The sequence below is a fragment of the Mixophyes fleayi genome, chromosome 5 (genome assembly GCF_038048845.1).
Source record: "Mixophyes fleayi isolate aMixFle1 chromosome 5, aMixFle1.hap1, whole genome shotgun sequence".
In the NCBI taxonomy this organism is placed as follows: Eukaryota; Metazoa; Chordata; class Amphibia; order Anura; family Limnodynastidae; genus Mixophyes; species Mixophyes fleayi.
The window spans coordinates 189796801-189817387 of NC_134406.1; the positions used below are offsets into that span (position 1 = coordinate 189796801).

The 20587-nt window shown below is 39.0% G+C and overlaps 1 protein-coding gene across 2 annotated transcripts in view; it reads right to left on the minus strand.

Annotated features, from left to right (window-relative positions):
• The window catches only part of LOC142158866 (putative phospholipid-transporting ATPase IIB), a 272638-nt gene that overhangs the window by 22636 nt on the left and 229415 nt on the right, over positions 1–20587 (minus strand). For both annotated transcript variants that reach the window (XM_075213200.1, XM_075213199.1), the window contains exons 19-21: positions 16636–16806; positions 16344–16442; positions 2751–2840 (exon numbers count right to left, since the gene is read on the minus strand). In XM_075213200.1, the coding sequence (XP_075069301.1) occupies positions 2751–2840; positions 16344–16442; positions 16636–16806 (360 nt within the window). The remainder of the gene's footprint in view (positions 1–2750; positions 2841–16343; positions 16443–16635; positions 16807–20587) is intronic.

A 20587-nucleotide genomic window follows, 5' to 3' on the forward strand; every position in this document is an offset into this window, starting at 1 on the left:
AATCATGAGTAGAAACTGAGAAGGAGCAGTTGGTGAGGTAAGAGGAAAACCATGAGAGGACAGTGTTACATAGGCCTATATATTTGAGAGTTTGCAAAAGGAGTGCGTGGTCAACGGTATCGAAGGCAGCAGAGAGGTCAAGAAGGATAAGAAGGGAGTAGTGTCTATTAGATTAAGAGAGGAGAAAGTCATTATTGACCTTAGTGAGGACAGTTTCAGTGGAGTGGAGGGGGCGAAAACCAGATTGGAGCGGGTCAAGGAGTAAGTGAGAGGAGAGAAAGGAGGTGAGACGGTTGTAGACAACCCATTCAAGAAGTTTGGAGGCAAAAGGAAGAAGTGAACTAGGGCGGTAATTAGAGAGAGAGGCGGGATCAAGGACAGTTTCTTGAGTATGGGGGAGACAAGAGCATGTTTAAAAGAGGAGGGGAAGATTCCAGAGGAGAGGGATAGGTTGAGGAGGTGGGCAATGTGGGAGCAGGTTTCAAGAGAGAGGGAGCGGAGGAGGTGGGTCCTGTGTGCAAGTGGAGGGGGAGAGGAAGAGAGTAGGGTATGGACTTCATCTGCAGATACCGGAGTGAAGGAAGAGAAGGAGAGTGAGCTAGCAGGAGGGGAGGGGAGAAAAGAGATAGCAGCAGTAGAGGAGGGTGAGAAGGGGGACAGAGTGGTCATGGAGTGGGGGAGAGGGTGGGGTAAGGAGGGACTGCTGGGAGATGTCATGACGTATAGACTCAATCTTGGAGGTGAAGTGAGTAGCAAAGTCGACAGCAGAGAGCGTGGGGGGGGAGTGGAGAGGAGGGAGTTGAAGGTGTAAAAAAGCTGACGGGGGTTGGAGGATTGGGAAGAAATGAGAGCTTTAAAGAAAGATGGTTTAGAAAGCGATAGGGCCGAACTGTAAGAGTCAAGTATGAACTTGAAGTGGAGGAAGTCAACATGAGTGTGTGACTTTCACCAGACCCGTTCTGCACTGCGGAAGCATTTTTGAAGAAAGCGGGTAAGTTTAGTGTGCCACAGTTGCGGCGGGGACCGACGAAGCTTGATGGTGACAGTCGGGGCGACAGAATCAAGTGCAGCGGTAAGAGTGTGATTGTAAAAGGAAACAGCCTTATCAGGGCAAGAAAGAGTGGTAATTGGGGAGAGGAGCGAACTCAGGGAGGAGAAAGTGGTAGGATCAACTGTGTCAAGATTGCGCCTGGTGAGAGTAACCTTGGGGGACGAGGACGATGGGAGGGGTGGAGAGATTCTAAAAGAGAGGAGATGGTGGTCCAAGAGAGGAAAAGGTGAATTAATGAGGTCGGAGACAGTACCGAGGTGAGAAAAAACCAGATCAAGGGAGTGGCCTCAGCGGTGGGAGGGAGAGGAGGTCCATTGAGAGAGACCAAGGGAGGAGGAGAGAGAGAGAAGTTTGGAGGCAGCAGGGTCTGAGGGATTGTCTATAGGGATATTAAAGTCCCCCAAGATCAGGGAGGGAAGGTCAGAGGAGAGAAATTGAGGGAGCCAGGTGGCAAAGTGATCAAGGAATTGGGAGACATGACCAGGAGGACGGTATATAACAGCAACACGGAGGTGGACTGGGTGGAATAGGAAGATAGAGTGTACCTCAAAGGAGGAAAAGGAGAGGGAGGGTTGAGGGGGAAGAACCTGAAAAGAACAGCAGGAGGAGAGAAGGATTTGGACATCTGTACCATCAAGAATGTAGTTTGAATTGTAGCTCAACCACACACATGCTTGAGGAGCTTGCATGTGTCATCTGAAAGATTTTTTTCCAGTTTGTCCATTTGTCCTCCTCTATTTCATATCCAAAGACCCAAGCTTTGACTGTGGTAATATAGGGCCTGATTCAGAGTGGAATGCTAAGATAATTTGCAATTGAAAAAGGTCGCACACAAGCAATTGGGTATATATGCTGTATTCAGGGTTAGAAATTAATCTATGTCTGAATGAGTAGCAAATGCCACTTAACTGTAATAGATATGTTTGGTGCAAAGACAACGCAGCTCATCACCCAAAGAACACCATAACTATGGTGAGGCATGGTGACAGTAGTATCATGCTGATAGGCTGCTTCTTATCACCTTGGACAGGGCTCTAGCCAGGATAGAGGGCATAATGAATAGCTCTAGATATCAAAATACGTTGGCACTACACCTGCTGAGAGTTTACTAAAGATATCTGTTACTGCGGGAGTGAGCTAGTCACTCACTCCGGATACCTGCACAGCTTTTATACATGAGTCCGCGCTGCACATGAAACTTTATTCAGTCTCACATATGGACATGCGTTTTTTTCATTGTATACAGATAACAATATGAGCCCTTATTGTTGAAAATCTACATTATTCTCTGATTTTGACATTTGGTTTTGTATTACCATACCATGGAGTCATATATGACATCAGTTTAGAGATGTGTCATTGGTTATATTTGAAATTATTCACTGGTATTTTTAAAATTGTATGTTTTATATACACCATTTGTTGTATTAATATGTAATAAATAAGGTTTTTTTCTGACACTATATTCCGTAGTATTCACTATCAGATATTTTTATTACAATTGTGTGCCCCTATCTGTTTTGGTTTTGTGAATTTGTAGCTGGGGATTGGCATTTCCCCTTATAGGGAGCGACACTGAATTGGAATCCAGGTGGTGTTATATACTGAATAACAGTTATTCAAATTTGAGAACCTAAAAGTTTGATGTGTTTTTATACTAAACAACGGACGTGGTAATACCATGATAGGCAAGTCTTACCTCAAGAGAATCCCCAGCTATTACCAAGGCACAATCATGTTTTCTTCTGAAAGCATTAAGTTCTAAGTGAGCATCACTTCTACTAGTGACCTGCAATAAAACAAAAACAAAAAAATTTAAGAGTTAGACATTTTAACGAAAGTGTTTTTGAAAGCTCACTGCAAAATCGCAAGACACCTGAACAACTATATAATGTATATGTAGTTGACTATCAGTGTCTATGTCTAAAAGTGTCCATTGTTACGGTTTAATTGTTGAAGCTGCTGTTTTGTGCTTTTTTTTTTTCTTTACTATTGCTGCGCTCTCCAAGGGGACAATTTATCAACTGGCCCATTCCCCAGTGATAAGTCAATTTTTTTTATTGCTGCTTTTTGTGGCAAAATCCTAACACTGCAATTTGCCAAAAAATGCGAAACTCAGCAGACCTGGCAATGCTGGCCTGGAGCAGTAAGGATAACTTACCGCATTGCTGGGGCATTCTCTGGAGATATGCACATGCGTGAACAGGCAAGACAGCTTGTGCATGCTCAATGGAACTGAAAGCCTATATTTGGCCTTTCAGTTCTACCAATAAACAAAAATAAAAATAAAATATTAAATCTTACCACTGGTGAGGGTCACCATTTGTTCTATTGGGTAAAACGGGAAAAAAACCCCAAAAATTAAACCTATCTTTAGCAATAACATATTTCGTCCAGCTAGTCACTTTTCACTATACTGAAAACAACAGGTATATACTACTATCACTAAATAACTGATAGTGCTCTCTATAGCCAAGTAGCCTGAGCAAAGCTACATGAATGAGTGAAGTATGTATTAGAAAATAAGTCATAGCTACTTCAGAAATAGTGTGATTGCTCGCACAATCATCATAAATGTCCCTTGAACGTTCTTATGATTAACAGGAAATTAGAAAAGGACCTGCATGGCCTTAGTTACCTCGCAGAATAACTGTCACTTAGCCGGGAAGCTCCCAAAACTCAACACATATCAAGTGGCAGAAACCAATCAATAAAAACCACAAACAGTGACTAAAAAGCACCTGTGGCTGTGCACCACAAGAAAATGAATCTAACGCTCACAAAAATGCAGAACACTGGACGTCCAAATCTCTGAACTAGATGGTGCGACTCAGTAAGCTTCACTCCTCTGCAATACACCTGATTCAGATAATGACCAAAATCAACCAGGTCACCAAAGTAGACTTAAAAAAAAAAAATTCTGTCTTCCAGGCTGGAACAGCCAACATAGCTGGATGCAGTAACAAGATTAAATCTAACGTGGAAAAAGTGGTTCAACCAGCCTCATAAAATACTAAATAGATTTTGGAGAGGAAATCCTTGAGCCCTCTCAATTGAGGGCCAGCAATTCCAGCTACTCAATGACGTTGCTACAGTACACTGAAATGGTCAAACTAAAACTGTTTATTACCATTCTGAAAAAACATGAAATTAATTTTAATTCAGTCTCATCACTTCCAGAAATGGAGTACATGCAGTAGTCAGACATAAATACATGAACACCATCTTATGGAACTGTAGCGATCAGCAGAAATCCATGGGAATGTATTACAGTAGGCAATCCTGACAATGAAGATTCTTATCCACTTGTTCATGACATGAACTACACTCCTATATCAAGTTCCTTGCACAAAACGCTACTATCCAGTAACATTTCCTGTATTTTACACATCTCGCGAATGTCTAAACATGAAGTTTCGTTAGGAAGATTAACTAAATTTACATACACAAAAGCATTTGGCCACACCTGTTAATTATTGAATTGAGGTGTTTCAATCAGACCCATTGCCAGAGGTGTATAAAAGCAAGCACCTAGCCATGCAGTCTTCACTTGCAAACATTTGTGATACAAAATAGGTCAGTCTGAAAAGCTCAGTGACTTCAAGCGTGGTATTGTGATAGAATACGACCTTTGCAATAAGACTGTTTGTGAAACTTTATCCCTGCTGGATATACCACGGTCAACTGTAACTGATATTATTAGAAAGTGCAAGCATTTAGGAACAGGAACTCAGCCACAAAGCAGAAGACCATGTAAAATCATAGAGTGGGGTCAACGACTGCTAAAGCGAATGGAGCGTAAAAGTCGCCAACGCTCTGCTGATTAAATAGCTGAAGAGTTCCGAACTTCTACTGGCATTAATGTACGCACAAAAACTGTGTGCCGAAAACTTAATGGAATGGGTTTCCATGGCCGATCAGCTGTCGGGAGAACCTTACCTGCCTGACTGCATTATGCCAACTGTGAAGTTTGGAGGAGGAAGGATAAGCGTATGGGGCTTTTTTTCAGGGTTTCGGCTAGGCCCCTTCTCTCCAGTAAAGGGCAATCTTAATGCTTCAGCATATCAAGTCATTTTGGACAATGCTATGCTTCCAACTTTGTGGAAACAGTTTGGGGAAGGCCCTTTTCTATTCCAACATGACTGTGCCCCAATGCACAAAGCAAGGACTACAAAGATATGGTTTGATGGGTTCGGTGTGAGAGAACTTGACTGGCCCGCACAGAGCCCTGACCTCAACCCCATTGAACACCTTTGGGATGAACTGAAACGGAGATTGCGAGCTAGGCCTTCTCGTCCAGCATCAGTGCATGACCTCATAAATGCTCTACAGAATGAATGGGCACAAATTCCCACAGAAACATTCCAGCATCTTGTGGAAAGCCTTCCAAGAAGAGTGGAAGCTGTTATCGCTGCATAAGGGTGACCAACTACATATTAAAGTATATGTATTTGAAGGCCTATCTATATGGTTCACATCTGCCCATACTAGTATTTTTTCTGTATGTTTAAATACCTTTATTTGTATATTTAGTATTTTTCCAGTTTATAGCAATTTATTTTGAAATAATAACTACATGCTAAGTTTACTAATAATTTGATTGATTGCTATAGTCTCATTTATGCTGTGGTACATTTTCCAGAAGCTTTTTTTTTTTTTTACATACTTCTTTGCAGTTTTTCTTTCATATCATGCTGTGATAAACATCAGCTGTTATGGAAACCATAGTTAATATTTTGCACTTTCGTATTTTAATAGTTATGTTCTCATATTCAGATTTATATTTATAGATGAAATGTTAGCACTGACCCATAGTCACTTTCACTTGTCTGTCCCACTCCCATCCCCAGCTTCTATATTCTTTCTTACTGGACATCCTGCCCCCTAAATTCACACCTGTAGGGATCTTTCCTGTTGTACCCTTTTACTTCACCCAGGTTCTGTCCAAGAAACACTAGCATCAGCTGAGAAATACATAGCACCGAAACACTGTTTTACCAAGCTCACTTTATGTGCACTTTACAACCTATACTGTTACCATACTACCACGGCATTGACAAGTTTTAATTTCAACTAGATAATGTAATAAATCTTTCACTTGCAGTACTGTACAGCCGCACTCCATGGAAGTGCTGCCACCTTGTGGTGACCAAACTTGTTGCACTGTCATTTTGCAAGCAAGTTTTCACCTCTAACTTAGGCTCACCTTGGTCCTCCACCAGCTATGTACTTCACACTGCTTCAATGGCCCTCAGTTCAAGGAAGCTGGTAGGCAACATGCCATACTAAACCATCTAATGAAATAACCACCCCCTCTTCCAAAATCGGGGAACGTTGATGGACTGTCAATATATTTATAAATGCAGACATAGTCAATTTCCTCAAAATGGTTCAATTCTAGCCATCTAAAATGACAACGAATAAATGGGGCAAACCGGATAAGGGCACTACAAAAACCACTGTTACATTCACCCACCTGGGCACGAGCCAATCCCTCACAATGCCAACCTTGTATCTACCATTTCCTTCATATCAATCAGACAACCCTCCTTTTATACATATGGAAGTACTGTGCCAAGATATACTAGAAGCCTATAGATCTGAAATTTCCACCATTCAGATGGACATCTCTCAGGTGGCTTACCACTCTAGAGGAGACTCAGAAAGCTCAGGAAGACGTTTTTTGTAAAATGCAAGACACCATCTTCATGCAAGTTTCAGAGATCCATGAATTCCAGAGATGCCTCAACGACCTAGATAATAGAGGCCAGCACAATCATTTATGAATAAGGAGATCCCTGAAGGTATCCTAGACTCTAGTCTTACAGATGTCTTCAACGAGATCCTTGAGCAAAGCCCTGCTAACCAAATTTTAATTGACATGATTCACAGAGTTCCGCTGTCAAGGGACTAAGACAGACCATGTGATGTAATCAGTCGTTTACACTACTATATAGTGAAAAAGGAAAAAGCTAGACGCATTAGACGCCTGGAAGGTATAGAATTTAAAGGCAACAGAGCTCAAGTCATGGACCATGCTTCAACAGAGATGTTGACTCCGTTCACTGACAGAATCGCTCATGAATAAAAACGTCAAGTACAAATGAGGCTTTCCAGCATAACTAAAGCAAGTTTCTTTAAAAGATCCCGAAGGTATGGATAAATTCTGTGAAATCTTTGAACTAGACAAAGTATCTCTACCTGACTGGCTTACCTCCAAATCACAAATTGAATCACCAGAGATTCTCCACATTTCGAAAATGAAAACTATGAGCCACAGCAAGAGAGGACAAAGGGCACCTTTGAGCCCCAATTTACCAGCAAAATGTAAGAAATTATTGTTGTTAGATTTTAAGGTCTATGTTGAGGACTGATTATATAGGGGTATACTTATTATTCCCTGTACCTATATTAATCCTTGTAGTGGTACAGTGCTTACCATTGACCAGTTAAATTATATAGATAATTGGAATTGCTCTCTATACTTCTTTCCTAGTTTCAGCGACATATTTTAATTGTCGGTTTGATTTTTAAACTGTTATAGGTTTATGTGCCTAATATGTATATGTACTTTTTTAGCCGCGTTTATATGGGTAAGCTCTAGTTGGGGAACTTATACTATTATAGTGGTGTTTAACTATCAATTTGTAATGCTATAGAGTTATAATGCTGATTTAATAATATGTTACTCTTTTTTGTAATTGGGAATAGTTTTTTTCTGTTTTTATTTATATTTTTAATAATCATTTTTATAATTACATGTATTATATATATATTTTTTATGTATCCACTTATTATTTATCATCAATATTGATGTTATTTAAATTAAATGTACTTGTTGCTGTTTTTATTCAGTGTATATTATGTTGTTGGATTGGGATTGTAGGTTCTTTTCTTCTTACTTGTATGGGAGTCCATCGTAAATATGAGAAATATGTCTCTTTGGATGGATTATATTATCCTAATAAACCTGACTCAGATGTTTTGAGCAGGATCATTCATCAATTAATTGAGAAAGAGAACCTGGGACTATTTAATGTGAAGCAGTACAACCCATACCTACTTTATATTTGATAAAGTTTAGCTGAGCTAAACGAAACGAGTCGATAGCGAGGAGTAAGAGGAAGTTGCTGACACTGGTCGATTTCGCACTATAAGTTGTGGTTCATTGGATCCCTAATTGGTTTATAACTTCAACGCGGTGGCCACCGGGCGGTGATGTGAACTCCTTCTAAGCCTATATTCACGAAACCTGACAACACGTGACGACTGTGGATACATGCAGGACTAATAACATCTATGTCTCTGGTGGCTGTAGTTTTTATATATCCGTGCAGAGCTGTGTCAAATAAGCCTCATCACTGCAGGATCGTGACAGGAGAAATTGGCTTATACTTAAAGGTCTGCCATGCAAATTGTTTGGTTAATGCATTCGTACTAAACTGTGGAGAACAAACCTCACTATCTAATTGTGTCAGGAGCATTTGGCAAATATTGAAAGTAGGACTATACCGCCATTCAGCATATCTTAAACCAGTGGATCAGATACTTACATGTGCATGATCAATGGACACTGAATTTTGGGTTTGAGACCAGTCTTGATTTATGCTACATTTGGTAGTTTTTTTTATATAAGTGCGTATTTTCATTTGAGATTGTATATCAATAAACATTTGTATTGTATAAACTATTCCCAACATACTTTAATTACTTCTGCCATAGGGAGTTTGATTTTCCTGTTATTTATCTATGCTTTAGATTTTTAGCACTGTCATGTTTTTTTGAGTATTCCCAATTTACCAGCAGCCACCTGAGTTTTCTTCTATATCCTATGATAAATATTACTTGCTTTACACTCTAAACTTTACAATGCCAACCATAACAGCTTTTCTTCCTTATCCAGGCTGATAAATAACTGTATAACTGATAGCCTTGTGGATGTTTCACCATGGCAATTTGTTTAATGTTTCGCATTTGAAAAAGTTTTCTATGTTAATATGATCTATATTGATATGGGGTTGATGTCATCTCCTTATGTAACCTTAAGTAAATTATGTGCTAAAGTGCTCCTACAGTTATTAAGGAAGAGGTTATAGTTTATAATGTTGTTCTCCTGTTAATAGTTAAACATGCCGACAAAATGTACATTATTGTGTAGCTCCAAGGTGGACGACTGCTTTTAATACCCTGTTTTCCTCTTCCACTCTGACCGCACCTGTTATGGCCCTGAAGATACCCCACTATCATCACACTATCAATTTCCTTTTTGATTTGGGGTACTCTCCACGCAGCACCTATACTTAACCTTCTCTATATTGATCATGTAGGGCCATCTTTAGTTTGATTTACCCTCTCAATTATAGCAGCCCATCATTAAACCCTCCAAGGGAATTTTATCCACCGTTGAGCTATTGATCATGAGTCCTTTACATGCACCCATGTTTCTTTGGTGCAGGATTCTAACTAGCACCACACAAATAATTGCCACTGAAAGTCCCAGAAGACGAGAGCTTCTGGTTTCTCCTACACACTACTAACTCTACATATAAGAGATCACTGCTGAAGCACTTAAGTAACACAGTAAAAGCCGTAATCCTGGAAACACTGGAAATCTAACATACTCCCATCTCCATATAGGAATAATTCAGCCAAATAGATTTCTGTATGAACATAGAGGACTTGACCTTCTCAGTCCAAGATAAGTTCATCGACTTCACAGCTAAATGGCTAGATTGGCTGATGTTCAAAGAAAGAGTTGTCTACCGCTCTCGTTACCACTTAGCTCCCACCAAAACCATATACTTCATCCCCAAAAGATAATTAAACTAATTCTAAATTGTAAACGTTACAAAGTTCACAATACACAGAGATAAGTCTGTATAGCACCTGATATCAGGCAAACCTTATGATAAAAAAACAGTATTAACGGTACTGTGCAGTGTCAGTGATCCTTAAAATCTTCTCACGGCTTCTCTCACACCAGCAGACTTTAGTCTGTGCGTCTCCCCCCTTCTGACCCGATCTCCACGGGCAAAGTCTCCGGGCATCCCTCCTTACGAAGTCGTTCCAGACGAAATGCGTAGAATCTGGATGAGCAGTACTATCTGTGAGGGCTGCTCCAAACTGCTAAATACGAGTATTCCTGTGATTTTTATATGTCATGCTCACTTTCTGAGGATCTCTGGTAAGTGCAAATTTTGTATGTGATTTTATCAATAAAACCTGGTTAATGCACTATGAAAGCGCTCGTCTCCCCCCTAGACTACTAATACTGATATAAATTATTATTCTCCTGCATCTCTCCCCAATCAGGACCATAACCTCCCTTTTGTGATATGTTTCTCTATATGTGACCTACCCCCTGCCTTTCCCTTCCCTTTTAGCCTGTTCCTCCTCCCAGTTTTAATAAATAACAATTTGTTTTCTGCCACACTATTTGTACAATTGCTAAATCAAAGATAAGTGTTTCAGAATTGTGTAGTATTGAATATATTTGATGTTCAATAAGCAAAAAATAAAATAAAATAGCAACCATTTCTCATAATGTCATGGCCCTCCTCCCTCCTAAAAAAAAAACTGGAGTGAGTTGATTAAGACTAATCATGATCTAAAATATAATGATTATATAACATAATAATGACAATGCTAAAATTGTCATCACTCTTTTAAATTAATAAAATAAAAACTTACTTCAAACATTGATTTCACACACATCCTTTCTGTGCATTTGCTCACGTTAAGTAAACTTAATTAACTTTAATATCCTTTTCCAACATAAGTCCACCCAGAAAAACAGAGTAACACACACGCTATATTGTTAGAACAGACAGCATTGAGACATTCCAATCAGAAGAGCTTCAATAAATGCTCCCCCACCACTTCCAACTCCTTTTTTGATAAATTATTTCCATCTCTAACACACTTAAGCTGGGTACACACTACACAGTTTTCATCCAATAATCGGCTAAATCAGCCGACATACGACCGCTCGTTCAAAAGTCGGGTCAGTGTGTGCAATGACACGATGGTCGAAAGTCTGCCCATATGGACGATTGTCACCTCATTTGGTTGGTCGTACCGTTTAATATTTTCGTTCCAATCTCGTTACCGCTGTGTAGTGTGTATAAATTTCCGACCGATCCACAACAGTGAGTACGAAATTACAATCATTGCTCACGACAACATGGCTGAAAAAAGTCGCTAAAGGGACGTCCGCTCTACCCTTTATCGTCCTAAACAAGGCTAGTGTGTATGCAGTCCATGGACCGAGCGATTGGTCCATCGATCGCATGTAAAATCGATCAGCATAAAAAGTTGGTGGAAAATTCTGTAGTGTGTACCCAGCTTTACTGCACACTGTGCAGTCATTGTATGAGAAGATTTTCAGAAAAAGTTACATTCTCCAATAGATTGGTCTCTATCACCCTAAAATAACAACTTGACCTCCGCTTGGTCTCATACTATACATCTTATAAGCCTTATTAAGACTCACTTCCTAATTGATATACAGCATCAACAAAATGACCACAAGAGATTATAAGAGATTAAGTAACACTAGCACCTGTCCTTTAAAGATTTTTTTAGCATACTCCACATTTATTAGCAATATCTCCTAGTCAAATATTTTAATGGCCACTTGGTCCGATCACTCCATGATCATAAACCACATAACTGCTTACAAGAGTCCCTACTTCTGAAGACTTACTCAATGATTCTCTCGTACAGATCTCCTAGGTCACTTCAGATATTGAATTTACACATAAAAATTATATTACTTTAAGCACACCAGTGTCCCCTCTTACTAAATTTTGGAAAGTTCATCATATCCCTGGTATCCTTAAGGAAAAAACTGAAACAGGGTGAAAAGCTTGACAGGGATATTATATTGTCTTGCTAGAATAATTACAGAAACCGCCCACACTCACATAATCTAGATAATCAAAGAGTGTTAAATAAATTATCCACTTGTTCCCTAACAAAGGTCTCCCTTATTCACCTGGATTGTCTCAACTCCTCATATCCCAAAAGGAAAATAAATTTTATAACAAGTACTGCAAATAAGTTTTAATGCACAGACGACATGGGCAGAATATGGCAAAACTTGTGGGAGAACCTGGCAATACCGGTTCGCCCCTCTGGAAGCCCCTGCTCTGCTCTTCTAAACAGGTGCGGAGCTGGCATAGGCACAGAGAAGCCCCAATTAACGCCCACCACATCCTGCAGTGGTGGTAGTTCTGCCACTGTGCACAGGGTTGTTAAGTGTTGCATTCTTCATCAATGTGTGTAGAGGGTAAAGATAGTCTGTGTATATATCATCATACTGTAAATTTTATTGACATTTTGTTAATATGTCAGTATGCTCCATTTACCCATTGCCCATGACTCCCCTTTTCTTATTATTTTACCACTCCCATCCTTATTATCCTGTTTATTTTATCTTCCCCATATTCTTATTGCATGTTGAAAAATCAGTAACAATTTGATTAAAAAAAAAGAAGACTATAACCTTCATCTTGTACTTTTTATATTAGAATTATTTTCATAGCTTCTGTCTATGGATAGCTTGATTGTTAGTTGTTTAAAAAAAATGCACTTTTAACAGTCAAACCGAAATAGGAGAAACAAATATTAAGGTAATTATACTTTTACTGCATGCTTGCTAAAATATTAGCAAACACGTATACCTACAACAAAACCGCCAACAATTGATTAGCCTTCCAAATTTCATTTTAAAGGCCTTACACAACAAATTAACATAATTGTAGTCTTGCTTCTTATTATAAGATATAGAAAAACTCAAAGTAAACAGATTTTATTCAAGAAACTTAATTTGTGATGTTACTTTACGAAAAGGTCAACAAAAATTGATCTGAAGTTTTATCAGGAGCATTAATAATTTAATTGCAAATAGGAGTCTGCAGGGCCTAATCTGCTATTCTGATGTTTCACAACAAACTGCATTTACATGTAAATTATATTCTAATAATTATTTCTGTCGGAAAACTGCTTCATTTAGACGAGAAACAGACATATGTCTTATCGGCGAAAGCCAAGAAGTCTTAACAACTTTGCCATTTTTATTTTGGGACATAAAACCATTTTATAATTAAAAGTGCATGAAAATTGCTGTCTCCTCAGCAGTGCATTAAAAAATAATTATTATTTTAAATATTCCTTCGAGTGCTTAACATATTCTCATATATTTTATGTCTTTAATTATTTGTTATTTGGTAATTTTTCTGTGCAATAAAGAACATGTCTTGTTAGTTGATATACACCGGGATTAATGACAGGAATGTAGGAGCATTCGACACAAAACATTTGTACACACATATTGAAGATGTCTAATCAGACTGTTAGTAGTTATGTAGAAAAACACATTAAGTGCATTTGATGTATTAATAAGTTATGGCTATTTTTTTTTTTTTTACATTCTGTAGTTATAATTCAACCAAACGTGTTGAACATCTGGTTGCCTACCAATCCAGAACAATATTATTGTAGTGGCACTAAGAGGGAGTTAAGTAGTATTCTTCAAGCATGTAAAATGGTGCTCATGAGTCTAAAATATTAGAAAAACAACGCTACTATTGGAAATATTGTAGAACAGCTGTGTACCCTGTAGCCGATATTGTGGTCAAAAAATGTTAAGAATTGAGCATTGCTCTGCAAGTTCCTCCCAGAAAAAAATGCTGATTATTGCCGTAGTTATTAGTCCACATATAATAGTGAACTTCTTCCGATGAATAATAATATCTATATGGCCATATGTATAGCTCCGTACGGAGTAAAGATGATCTGAAGCCTCAGCTTCCAGTTGGCTTTATAGTATTAGTTCACCATGAAAAGTGTATTCCACTTCATACCCCATAGATGGAGAAAGACACATAAATGGGTAAGATATATTATAGTACTCACTGTCTCTGATTGGAAATGAGATGCGTCGTTCTACACACCCGTTAATTTATACCATTAGAGAATCATCTCCTTAGGATCACTGTGTGTTCGATGGTTATAGATTGGAGTCCCACTCCTTCATAATGCAGACTGGAATCGTGGGTGAATAATAGTGCAGCCTTTTAGGCTTTAGCGGGATACTCTCACGAATAACTTCACGCACTGCATCAGATGATGGTACTTGTATAATCCGCGGTTCACAGCTGCGTGTGTAACCGCCTCACCTACCACTGACTGTGGTGGAAGAAAGCTCCGAACGGAGAGAGGGGTATGAAGAGACCGTAGGATTCTAACGGAGACAATTATTTACTTCCAGATTGATCCGGTGATGTCAACTCCTGTGTATGATGAGTGGAATATAGCCGGCAATTGAAGCATGTAAAAAATGAATAAAAATAGCACAATACGGTACCAAATGTAATGAGAGACCAACTAAATAGTTGACTCTATGCACCTAACGCGTTTCATTACGGAATGTAACTTCATCAGAGGGAATGAACACATGAGTTGACATCACCGGATCAATCTGGAAGTAAATAATTGTCTCTGTTGGAATCCTACGGTCTCTTCATACCCCTCTCTCCGTTCAGAGCTTTCTTCCACCACAGTCAGTGGTAGGTGAGGCGGTTACACACGCAGCTGTGAACCGCGGATTATACAAGTACCATCATCTGATGCAGTGCGTGAAGTTATTCGTGAGAGTATCCCGCTAAAGCCTAAAAGGCTGCACTATTATTCACCCACGATTCCAGTCTGCATTATGAAGGAGTGGGACTCCAATCTATAACCATCGGACACACAGTGATCCTAAGGAGATGATTCTCTAATGGTATAAATTAACGGGTGTGTAGAACGACGCATCTCATTTCCAATCAGAGACAGTGAGTACTATAATATATCTTACCCATTTATGTGTCTTTCTCCATCTATGGGGTATGAAGTGGAATACACTTTTCATGGTGAACTAATACTATAAAGCCAACTGGAAGTTGAGGCTTCAGATCATCTTTACTCCGTACGGAGCTATACATATGGCCATATAGATATTATTATTCATCGGAAGAAGTTCACTATTATATGTGGACTAATAACTACGGCTATAATCAGCATTTTTTTCTGGGAGGAACTTGCAGAGCAATGCTCAATTCTTAACATTTTTTGGCCACAATATCGGCTACAGGGTACACAGCTGTTATACAATATTTCCAATAGTAGCGTTGTGGTTCTAATATTTTAGACTCATGAGCACCATTTTATATGGTTTTTTATAGTCCATGAATTGTTATATCATCCTATGTCACAGTGCACTGTGATGTAGTTTCTGTACATTTTCCCCCTATTACCACCATTTAAGCATCAATAGGTAATATATGTATGATTTTACTGTGACATTAAATACTATTTTATATATTTGACCACTCATGATCTGCTATTTATGCTCCACTAGCCCATATTGGTAGATAGTTAGATTTGAGCGCTGCATTCGTTTTTTGTTGTTAATTCTGTTTGTCGGTGGGCGCAGCCACTTGGTTTATGCAGCAGCTTACCTTCTGTCTAAAATAACATTGGGAGATCATTATTATTCAGTTGTATTCCCACTATCCCATTAACCTTTATTGGTATTATATTGGCGCCATATCAGGGGTATTTTTCAGTTTTTTGCTGTATTCTTCAAGCAGAACAAACAAACCATTTAACCGATTTACAAAACAGTTCCCCCAGGAAGTATATTTAACAAAAATGGCTGCTTTCCTAGTACTCAAGATGTACAAGTCATACTATATGTTGACTTATATATACAGCTGTGTACATTATATCTACATCATGGTTCTATTGCATGAAGACAATGGAAAATTGTAAGTCTGTGTTCAAGTGACTCATACTTGTAATCCAGTAGACCTGAAAGCTTGTAGGGCTCAATGTTGAAATGAAATGATGATTTAACTCATGGTATAGTGTGCATCACCCGCTACATTCATAGCTGCCATTATGTCTCTTATGCATTCCAACAAAGAAACAGAGCAAGACTTTGGGTTTAGCTAATATCATCGCCATACAGAGAATACAATGTCACAGTAAACAGCTTGTTATATTAGTAAATGTCATCAAAATGTACACAAAATATTGACAGGCATTTAAATCTAAGCAAATCACTCCATCCCAAAGATCTCCCATAATAATAAAAACCACAACCACAATATGCATAGAAATGCAAGGAATATTATTATTTTTGATATACTTGATTAATTTATACATACTATTTATTTCAATGAAAGGATACTAGACTAAAATTCATACTGCATGAATAGATACAACCGTGACTTAAAAGACTTACTGGCCTGAAAATGTGAATGTCCTGATTTCTCGATACTAGGTGAGAGCTCTTTGCTATACAGGTTGCTGTCTCCAGCTTGTCACCGGTAAGCATCCAAATCTATGTGCAAAAAAATATAAATTAAAAATAAAGACTTCATACTCTGCAACACTTGTGAGCCACAAACCATAATAAGCATAAGGTGAAATTTTATGCATACAGCCATTAGAATATTTTACACAGATTCCAGCTAATGACAAGTGACTTATGTACATTGCAGAATTCTTCACACCCACTTGCTGGATGCACATACCTTTATACCAGCATTTCTCAGCATTTCCAGAGTAGGTCTGACATCAGCCTGCAGTTGATCCTCTACCCCAGTTAAGCAAAGTAACTCCATTTCCCTCTCCAGGCTCTCAACTACAGCTGCCACCTTTAATGTTCTGTCATGAATACTTAGCTTGGCCTGGTTGTATCGATTCTGCACAGAAAAGATGTATTAGAAATACAATTTTAGTCACGTGTTCAGAAGATGAAATACCCAAAAATATACATAAATGCAAAATAAGCCAAACAAAGAGAGACAACAAACCGGTCTCAAGTTGTATGTGACTTTTCTTCCATCACAGATTTAAAAAGGCACATAACCCATTGCACCGAATTAGAAGGACGTTATACTGAAAACATACCTTTAAGGCTGTTCATTGTAAGTAAACCAGGCTACTGCAATGTTTTATGGATTATTATATTACCCTGACAGATAAGCCACATCTCCGATTATTAAATACAAATAACCACATAATTAAGATTCCCTAAGCTCAGAGATGTGGTGAAATATTATGGAGGGCATATATTAGACACAATGTTTTATGCTACATCTCTGTAATGGTTATGAGCAAATTTGTAGTGTCCATTACCTCTTTGCCTCCTCGGTTTCTTACAGAGTACAGGATCTGGTCAGGCATTTAATCACTGAATAATGAATGATACACCCATAACTTGTAAATATGCAATACACCAAAGTTAATATATTTCTAGATGATTGACACTCAAATAAGACTGACAGCAAGACTCGGCAAATAGATGATTATCATGAGACAGAGAAAAAAAAATTCAAAAGTAAGTTAAGGACTAAGCAAAAAATATGGTAGGCCAGTATGTACAGTGACCCTAAGAGTCCCCATGCATCATCTCACTGTTTAAAAGAATTGGTAGCTTAGACAGCTGTTTTTCTGTGTAGTCTGTATTTGGAAATGGCCAGATTTGCTCACAGCAGCACATGGTAGTGCATGAGGGAAATGAGAGTGAGACAGTGGCCAGTCCATCAGTGTAATCATGTGAGTACAGGTTTGCAGGCGGCAAGCAAGAAGTTTATTTTGGATTTTTTCAGCGGTTTCATAACCGCACAATTTATCAAAAGCCAAACTGCTGGAAAAGCGCAGTTTTCAAAACTACCACATTACCCATTGCTGCCCTAATTTTTAACTTGGTAATAATTCAAAGCAATACATTTATCCATGTATGCTTTATCTCATCACCGGAAAAAAGGGCAACAAAAAAATACCCCGGAAATAAAGAGGTGCTTGTGAGTGGTGAGTGTAAATACTTAAAAATAAAAAGTAAAGAAATAAATGTTAAAAATAGGTCATTAACTCATTTTGTGATGAAAGCTTCTCAGCAGTAGTCAGGTTCATTTCTATGTTTTTTTTCTTCTCCCCTATGGATTATGTCAGATCAAAAAAAGAAAATGGTAGGTAAGTATCGTCCTGTACTACCGGAAAAAGGGTGCACCATTCATTATATTAATAAAGAGGGCATCAGTAATTATTAGTAAAGGGGCACACATTTCTTCCTTGATCCAAGGAGACAAAAGATATTATTATTTTCCCTGGTAGCTACCGACCAGCGGAACCAGGAGGAAGCCCGTTGCTACCTAACATTGGATCGGGCACTTTTGAGGACAGGGATCAATGCTAAGTGGCACAGGCTGTTACTGAAGGAGAGAGCAGAGCCTATTGGTGGCTGGCCTAAACTGCTTGCAATTTAGAGGTTTTGAAACATCAAACAATAAGCTTAAATGGAAGTTTACAGTGACATCATTTACTATGCTTTGTATGCAAATTCAACACCTAACCAAACAACTAGCACAAAGCATTTTTGTTCACTATGAGGTAGTAAGACTGTCAATTAGACTCAAGTATCTCTACTCACCCAGAATGATGTAAGATAGAAAATCTTTACAAAATCAGATGTATAGGACTAGCTTAAATATTTCAGTTATTAAAAGTACACAATGTAGCTCAGTAACACATAGACTTTGATATATGCTTTCAGTGTCATACTGGGGCATGATGGGCCCACTGGGGCCGCTGAAGGGGCGTGGTCAGCTACTAGAGAGGGTGTGGTCAGTCCGCAGAGGATATGGCTGCTAGTCTGGGCCACTAGATAAACATATACATATATAGTAAATACTGCAAGTGCATGCAGTATATACTGCACTAGATTAATAACAGAAATGTACTGTAGTGAATACACCATAGTTCTGGGAATACAGTATAATGTAATGTATATATGTACAATAATAAAGCACCACATGATGGTGATCTTGTTTGAATATAGCATATTAATGCACATACATGTGATAGGAGACCTCCGTACTCACCAGCCAGCCCAGATCACAAACACAGCACAGTCATTGAGAGGTGTCTAATGATTACCTCTGCACGCATTACTGGCAGCACATTCAGGCCACACAACCTCATAAATAACCTCTGCTCCCTGCTTTTCTGGCTCACCATATACTAGGGTGCCACAGATCACACCCCTTACAGATATACGGCAGCAAGGCCCTGCTCACTCCCATTCATAGCTAATGCTAGGCCATGCTTTATGTCCGACGGCAACCGAGCAGGGACTTTCATTAAATTCTTCTTCCCCATTAGTGACCGAGAGCCAAGCTACAATGCCATCTCCTTCACTAGCAGGAACAATGATCATTATGCTAACGCTGACAGCCAGTGAAAGGAGGAAACAGGGGCATGTCCAGATTGCCAACTTGGTTGATTGGCAGGAGTTAAAATACTAGTTTAGTTTCCATAGTAACGAACCAAGCACCCTTGCCCGATTCTCCTATTCATCCCAGGTCCTATTCCACCAGGTAACTGACCCTCTAAATCGGGAGTGTCCAACCTTTTAGCTTCCCTGGGCCACATTGGCAGACGACGAGTTGGTTTGGGCTGCACATAAGATACACTAACAATAACTAATCATCCAAAAAACCATAGAAAACATAGTTAACATAGTTAACACATATATATATATATATATATATATATATATATATATATATATATATGAGAAAAAAAGTGATATATATATCACTTTTTTTTCAAACCCTCTTACCTTTCAATCGCCCTGTTCAAAAAATCCTCTCTAGCTATTATACTATAATCACTTTTTGTATTGCTTCAAAGCAATATCATTTAAGCCAGGCATTGTATATCAGGGTGCCCTGACCAGGCCTGCGGTACCTGACATATACACCACTGTGACCCCAAATTGTGACCTGTTTTGATAATTACACCACTATGTTAGTTAAGGGATAACAACTTATAATGGGCCAAAGAGAATAATATATAATGCCCCATTAGTAATACAAGTAGAAGTATGTAGCAGGGAGATAAGGTCCATGATGCTCCAGGACCAGGTGACTTTTATTCACTTGTCAGCGTCCCTTGAAATAATAAAAAAAATCCCCCTTAACTTAGCTTTTAATCGGCTTGTTCTCCTGTCCTCTTCTCTTCTCTTCTCCAATTCTGTGCTGCTGATTGTTCTTCTCGCGCGGGTGTCTCCTCTGTGCTGCGCTCCGCAATGGATGTTGGGCGTGATGACATCACGCCCGACATTCACTGCGAGCGCCGCATGGAGGAGGAGACAAGGGAGGGAGACAGAGTACCAGCTGACGTGACCGCGTGACCGCAAGGTAAGTAGTTTCTTTTCTTTTTGCAGGATTTTTTTTTCCATTAAGAGCGTTGCCCCCTTGCCACAACCAAAACTCCTTCTGGGCTACATTTACAGGCGTGCTGGGCCGCATGCAGCCCGTGGGCCGCGGGTTGGACAACCCTGCTCTAAATGATTCTTCAGCTAATAATTTATTATACATTTTCCTTTGTACTGTATACCAATGCATCATTGGACTGCACTATTTGGGCTCCGCTCTCCGAGGGGAGGGGGCGGGGCTCTCAGTCAGTGAGGCCCACCAG